The sequence below is a fragment of the Brienomyrus brachyistius genome, chromosome 17 (genome assembly GCF_023856365.1).
Source record: "Brienomyrus brachyistius isolate T26 chromosome 17, BBRACH_0.4, whole genome shotgun sequence".
Lineage (NCBI taxonomy): Eukaryota > Metazoa > Chordata > Actinopteri > Osteoglossiformes > Mormyridae > Brienomyrus > Brienomyrus brachyistius.
In genome coordinates this window covers 18,582,846-18,590,805 of record NC_064549.1, presented here as the reverse complement: position 1 = coordinate 18,590,805, position 7,960 = coordinate 18,582,846, and the positions used below count along the sequence as shown (strand labels likewise).

General features: G+C 36.1%; 1 protein-coding gene across 11 annotated transcripts in view; it reads left to right on the top strand.

Annotated features, from left to right (window-relative positions):
* Positions 1 to 5,427: 5,427 nt before the first annotated feature.
* Positions 5,428 to 7,960, top strand: part of mecom (MDS1 and EVI1 complex locus) — a 140,412-nt gene continuing 137,879 nt past the window's right edge. For 3 of the 11 annotated variants that reach the window (XM_048982359.1, XM_048982354.1, XM_048982353.1), the window contains exon 1: positions 5,431 to 5,639. In XM_048982359.1, coding sequence (XP_048838316.1) covers positions 5,603 to 5,639 — 37 coding nt within the window. In that variant the 5' untranslated portion in view covers positions 5,431 to 5,602. Of the gene's footprint in view, positions 5,640 to 7,960 lie in introns of all 11 variants that reach the window. The other 8 variants (XM_048982363.1, XM_048982366.1, XM_048982358.1 and 5 more) reach the window with 5 other exon arrangements.

Genomic DNA, 7,960 nt, shown 5'->3' with positions numbered 1-7,960 from the left:
TACTCTGTTCCCAGTTTGCATATTCTGGGTGTTGGGCAGGGTCATGGGTTCCAGTGGCTGTAGGGAATCTGTTTGTGAAGAAAAATTTAGTGCCCTTGACAACGATGCTGTAATCTTTGTGGAGTCAGTGGAGTCTCTGATCAGGGCTCTCGAGACGTAATGAGGAGTCTGAGTGCCTGGGCTTGTGAGTGTCCTGGATAAAAACCAAGATCCTGACTCTTATTGACCTCTTGGGCACAACCATCAGCAGTTTGTCTGTCTGCAAAGAGACCGTCAACCACATTAAGAGGTTCTCTTAGCTCGCAGTGACATTCATCTCTCTGCTGACTCTTCCTATGAAGTCAGTAGAAGGATTGAGAGATTAATGCAGAGTTTATGAGGTTGCTGGAAAGGAGTGTGTAGAGCTCCCAATATCTTTGCAAGAGGACGAAGGTCCAAGTGTTTAGAGTCCTGGTGCTCCCTGTCTAGCTGTATGGTTGTAAGACAGACGCTATCCAGTGATCTGAGATGAAGGCTGGATTGCTTTGCTACTGTATCTCTTTAGAGAACCTTTGAATACCGCTGATTTTATTTTGTGTCAAACAAGCGGTTGCTCAGGGAGTCCTGAATGATTACCTGCATTGTGAGGGAGTGTTGGTTATGGCACTATGGCCATGTGGTGCGTTTCCCTGAGGGTGATCCGGCTCACAGGATCCTCATTGCTGAGGATCTGAGTGGCTTCACCGGGCCAAGAGGACACCCACATAACATCTGTCTTTGGCAGATAAACAGCCTTTCCCAGAGGGTCTGAGTGTGGAACCGGATGGCGTGTTGCCCTGGGGGTGGGTGTGTATACCAGTGCATGCTCCACAACCAGACCTGACCTGACCTAGTCGGGCCGCAAATTGATTGGTGGTTTTTAATATGGCCCTTTCAGTAACTGAGTTTAACACCCCTAATATATGTCATGGATGCCATTACAGAACACTCAAGCATGTTCACAGTCACACATTATTCAATTTCACTTGTACCGCATATGTTATTTGTTTATGTTACTTCATTCCAATTGAATTGCATATGTGTGTGTGCGTGTGTGTATTTATCCTCAAACTGAATTTTATTTCATATGTTATGTCTACACTGTGTTCCACCTCCATTCAGCAGGCTGCTGAATTCTGTGATATATATTTTAATTCTTTTAATTATTAATGAAAACATCTTTGGGTAGTACATTTGGATTTGCACAGATTTAAAAAAAAATCTTTAACTGTTATTATGACAAATGTTGAAATTGATTTGAACTGTTTAGCAAGAGAGCAATCTGGAACTGGAATTTAAGCATAAATGTGATTATGTTTCTCAAGGTAATGTTAAGGTTAATGTCAAGGTTGATGCAATCACATTCTTCAATATTCATTACCTGTTCTTTTATGAATAAGAAAAATGAACTGAGTTTGTTGTAAATTAATTTCACTGAAACAGCAAAAATATTCACCACTAGATGGCAACAATTGATCATTTTTGTTCACACGTCTAAATAAAATGTATATCTAGTGGTACACGAAAGACCCCCGAAATCAATTACAGGTGTGCTGCTATAATCAGAAAATGCAAATTTCATTGCACGTTATTTATCCTAACTAAAACCGTTAAAGGGGTTTGAAATCCACATGTTCTGATCAATGTGCCTTAATGTACTGAAAAGGGGCCAGCGAGCAGCTGGGCCCCTACAAGCCCACGACGAAGTATGCTGCTGTAGAACGAAACGGAATAAAAATTTTAAATCGATTCAAAATTTTTTGTGGCCTTGCTATCATGCTTATTTATTATAAGTTCATGGTACTATTCCTTTAATTTATTCCGATTTTTTTTTTTTCGTGTTATGTTTTGGGTCTTAGTGCATTATTATTATTATTTATTTATTTATTTATTTATTTCCGTCTATGACTGGTGAACTTAAATTTTAAGAAATATTGTCTTTTTTAGTGTAAAAGCAAACTCTTTGATTGTTTTGTTGTCTAACGAGAACGCAAGCTGCAAAATATATTCGTAAACTGTGGGAAGTGATCTTCCAATAAATAATTTTGCAAAATTGATCACAATTACTGCATTTGTTGTTTTTCCTAATAACATTTGTAATGCAATTTGTTTTCTTTTATTTCAACCAACTACAATGGGAGTACATTAATAATAAAACACACTACAGCAAAATATGAATGAATGAAATATAAATAACGACTGGTTCCTCACATTTGATTTCTGTACGTTTTTCTTTTTCATTTTAATGGCAACTTAATTTCTGTGAGTTACTAATAACTACTTATATTTTTCGTATGTGTACAATTTAGTGTAATTCGTGATTCTCAATGAGTAAAATCGTTAACTGGTCAGCAGGCAAGAGTGTAGTCCTCGACTTTATATCGAATTTATTTCTTTCTCAAACTCAATAAGTCACTTAAGTCTTGGTCATGTGTGTAAGTTGCCTGATCTATAAGTACCCGGAATATCAGAAGCAGCAAAAGATCTGCAGCAGTACCATTCCACGTTAGCTACAAAAATGCTTATGTTTAAGATTCGGTAGGTTTATTAGTTTAAAGTTTGTTATTTTATAGCATTCTTATTTATTTAAATGTTAGTCGCGAAACAGTCAAAAATTCTTCTTGAGGAAAACAGTGTTCCAGTCTTCTGCCGAAAGAAATCGACGTGTCTTTATTCTGTTATCCAAAGACAAAGTATTTGCATATGCTTGCAGGGAGGAATCAGTTATACATAATATATTTAAAGCTGCTTGAAGTATTTAACACGGGAATGCACAGATTTATGCTTTTTTGAAATTATACTTCCTATTTGGTGTGAAATGCTTCAACCCCGCTGCCAGTTGTCAATACTGGATAACAAACACAGTTACAATGCAGTTAAAGTTTGATGCAACGAATTCTACCTCTGCTCAGCAATAACTTGAATCTGTAATGGCTAATATTGTTAAAAATAAATAGGAAAATATTATTTTCCTTTTAATGATAGTAAAAATAGCAATGCAATACTGTTAATACCAAGCAATTCGTTTACCTCACAAATGAAATGTCCTTATTGTTGGTTCATTGTAAGTGTCTCTCCACTGAGCGGCACTGCGCGTCGAAATACAGCCTCCTTCTTAGGGCTCAGCTTACACGCCTATTCCGTCCCTCACACCGTGTTTTCCACATATCGACAGTCGGGTGAATTATTTCATTGTAAACTTGAAGGAATCATACAAATCTCTGGAAATCTGTAATACAAAACAAAGACGATGTCTTCTGAAGAGATATATTTAAATGTATGAATAGTAAAATAATAAGGATGTTGTTTTTTGTTATCACAAGTGGATCATAAAAAGTGATATTTTAGCGGCATCCTAACTTTATTTTTTGATGTTGATACAAATTTATTCTTAAATAACGCTGAAAGATGTCATTTGCAATTGTACACTGAAACTTGTGCAACTTGATTTCAGCGTTGTTATTTTTCTTGTATTTTTTTTTTAAGTTGCTGGCTACATGTAGCCTTGATAAATATCCCTGTTGATCACTTGATTGATTACTTCTCTCAAAGGTCACACGGGCGTGCGGTAATTTCCTTGCGCCCGAGGCTACCTTTTCACTTTTAGTCTGGCGCGACAGCCCCAACTATACAAATTATGTTTGTATTTTAACCCTTATATAACCTCCCAAATGGATAAAAGTATAAAACACACAGACTTGCGGATTCTAAAACACAGCCGCAAACATTTTTAATGCAAATATAAAAGATTGATAAAAGGTTTTAAAAATATATTGTGTTGTTTGACTTTTCTTTTTCCATCTGTTAGGATAGGGTTGAATTTCAAACACAGGACAAGCTATTAATTTGGCTATACTAGCAAGGGTCTTGAACCCAATTAATTTCTAATAATTACAGCCCACAGGGCTGAGCTGATCTCGCTAGCTCTCCCTGGCCGTGTCATTTCGAGCCACTGAGGTCAGCGTATCACAATAAAATATGTATTTTGAGAGTAGTCATGAGAACAGTGAGTTATTGCAATGAAAACTGTTTCCTTTTAACTGCCTCAAGCTGTAGCCATGGGTCTAAAAAGACCGTTTCCCGCAACTCGCGCCTCGTTTCAGAATATTATAATATTTAATGGCACTTTAGGCTGAAGTGTACTCTAACTACTGTTCAATACTCAGATTAATCTTTCTGGTCTTAAACAACAAAGCAACACGCAGTCTTTCGTGTATTACTTATCCACAAATAAATGCTTCATATACAGATTAGAATCTCTATAGGAAAAGTTCATGTACCGTCAAGTATGAAAAAGAAATCAAATAGCTAAAAAAAAACATTCATTGGATGTACGTTAAGACCTCAACAAAAATGCTTTATTAAGTGTGAGAGCTATTTAACGATTGGTAAGAAAACGAAATTAATAGCCCAGTTTTATAAGAAGTCAATTGAATATAATCGTATAATATGCTATAATTTACCTACATATCAAGAACTATTAAAATCATTATTAATACACTTAATTTTTTGGCGCAGTTCTTGAAAATATTTCGGGGTCATCGCACAAAACCCTTAGCTCATAATAATCAATGACATAAATTTATTGTTATATACAAGCTACATGAAAATGTGCAAATAAAGAAATAGATATTGCTAATCATTATTATTTCTATAATTGATACAATTAATGTGTAGTACGTTTTTCTGGAAATTGGAGGTTTATTTGCTGCGTAATGATTCATGTAATTCAGTATAACAAAAGACGCAAATTTACAGTCCAGATATCTTAACAAATGACTTTGATAATGTAGGCCTACATTTTGCAGCGTTTCAGAACCGCGAAGATAACAGAGCACCGTCTATAGACTGACAAAAGTTGGTTTCAACTATAATATTTTATCATTTTTATGCTATTAATAAGATATTTAAACAGCGGTGCGGCAGAATTGCAAATACGAATTGCTTAGAAAGTAATGATATTTACGTACACGCTCGGTAAAACGCTTAATTCGAAGTACTTGAGAGATTAATGATAGTCACTGCTACGAAAAATGGGTAGCGTTATATTTCAGATGTGGGTTCCGACTCTCCACCTCTCTTTGCGTCGGGGGAGGGAGAAAGTTTGAAGTAATTTTACAATATCAATGGCGATGGTGGAATATAATTAAAATACATACGATATTTAATGAAAACATTCTACATTGATAATTTAGTTGAGCATTGATCAATGTCTCCTAATTTAACAGGAGATGTATTTCTTTTCATTAACATTCATTATAATTAATCTCTTTGGTTATCTCTAGATCTGTGTTAACGGGTGGCTCTATTTCTGACTCAATGATTTTTGAAGATCTGACTCGAAAAAACATCTCATAACTATTGCCATGTGACAAGATCAGTAATACCAAGCGATAAATCCTTCCAAACTTTTTGGCGGCGTCGGCTGTTTTGTTATGCGCATGTGCGAAGGTGTCCAAACTGACAATGTTGGAGAGATAGCGAGACTGGATTGAGAAACAGAGAGAAAGGGACAGAGAAAAAAGAAAAAGGAAGACAAGATCCAACAAAAAATCAAACAAACCCACGTCGAAAGAGTGGCACCATGAGGTCCAAAGGCAGGGCACGGAAACTGACCACGAGTAGGTGCAATACCCCTTTCTATGCATTTTGTAACTGCCATCTTGCACATGTATTTCTCTGGTATCAGTTCGTTCATATCTTAATATAGTTATACCCGGTATTCTTTACAATACTCTCAGTAGAGACTGACCTCTCTTACTCTGTAGCCATTTATCAGCCACTTCAGAAAAACGCAAAGTAAAAGAGAGGCGATATCTCGGGTGCCAGAAAAGCGGACCTTGAGAACTTCGTGTGCATGCAAAATATAACTACAAAAGTTGCCGTATTGCAACGGAAGCTAAGGAGAATTAAATATTAAGGGTTTTGCGTTGCATGTAGTGGGCGCTGTAGCGTAATTTGCAGGTCCGATTCTGCTACGCGGCTTCTGCGCTGTTCTGCGTCCCGGTCACTTCAATTTGCAAAAGCAACTTTGAAAAGGCAGGTGGACTTAATTTTACAGCATTGGACATGAAACATCCAGCACTAAGGACTGGATCATTTAAACCCTCCGTGCAATACGGACTACGGACGAAATCTTTGTAACTTTTAATAACCACAGGAAAAAGCACAAAATTTCGTATTGACTCTTCAATACTTTTAAAGATTGGTCGATGATGCGAATCACTTAAAAATGTAGCCTAAACGGGGTTTTCTACTGACATTTGTGAGAACGTTTGACATTTTACAATTTGTGGAATAAGTGGAAATCTGTGATATATTTATGTTTTAAAAATTGTGCGGTCGGGGATGTTAATGTTGTTTAATAACAAAAATGAATTTCTTTACACTCTGGGTAACAGATTCTTAAGCACAGTTGTTACTCTGTCTGCATCGCCGAGCAACTCACACTGCTCTCGCTGTAATTGCAATTATTTGCTGATGGCTTAATGTTTAAAAAAACAACAACTGCGAGCAGTTGTGAGTAACGTTACACTGAGAAAATGCCTCCTGCATGTTTCAGTAAATATTCAGCAATATTAACTTTAAAAAAATGTATTTCAAAATAGTTTTGATGTTTGGGCAATTTCGATGAGCGAGTGTGTAAATTTTACCTATACAAAATGTTAATAGTGGTTATGTAATGTAATTCATTTCTCGGTTAAAATGAACAATATTTTATTGTGGAAGAGCCGTTCAATTTATGATCGGTCCTGGTCTGTATTGATTGCATCTTGTTTATTTGTTCAGTTTTATTATTAAGTTATTTGAAAGAAATACTTTTCAGTGCAATGCATTAGAATGAAATGTAATTTGTGTATTAGCAAATAACTTCCTTTTTGCTCAAAAACACAGCAAGTCAGTACCAGCAAGTCAGTACCAAAGCAGGATGATTTGCTGGTGGTGACTGTATATTCTGCTCAGAATATCTCTCTCCTGTTGCACCCAGACTACGGATTTTTGTCTGGAGAAATCTGCAGTGAGACACGCGGATCACCGTGGTCTCCGGGCTCTATTTTTTCTCGCACATATTAGAATAGCCTTGGTCGGTTTTATGGTAATATAATAGACTTTGGGATTTATTCTCATAAACTGTGGTATGGCACAACTGAAATCTATTCTGATGTGAATTATTTAAACATGTTATTTAAGCTCGGTTTCAGTCATTATTAGACATAAATCAGCGATGAAATAGTTTAGTGGTGCGTATTTTGTCATGATCTTTGAATCTGCTTAGATGTACCTGCTGATTTCAGCACACAGCAGCATAGTGACCATCAAACGAAACAAATCAATCGTAAAACTGACAGCTTAACACCAATTTTAAGCCCCGCCAGCGTCTCAGTAGTCAGCCAAGCCTCCGGCGCACCTTTCCGTGTTGGTAGTTTCTGTATACATCTTGTATTTGCGGAGTATTTGAAGAGTATTTTTTAGAACACAACTATTAAAAACAGTACAGATTCAGAAGTAGTTACGCGGCCATATGAGACAAGTAGCGTAAATAATAACATTCTACCAAATAATATTATTCCGAGAAACATTTACGTTTAAATAATGATGCGGATTTGGAAGGCTATAGTGTGCTTATGCAGTATAGATAGACACCGCTAAATAATAAACATCATACCTGTTACTAAACTTCATATTTGTCATCTAAATTTTAGACTTGCTACATATTTCCGAAACCGTGGTTTTATGCAGATAATTATGCTAGGTTATATATAAAACAAAAAAGAGAAAAGGTATCGGAAGCACGAAATTTCCATGGGCCTTCATAATTTAATATCTATATTTTATATCTAACCTTAACCCTCTGTTAATATCATTTTATAGATACATCGTTTCATATAATAGGAAAGATTCCAGATACTTATATATCATGATTTACTTAAGATTTAAGAGA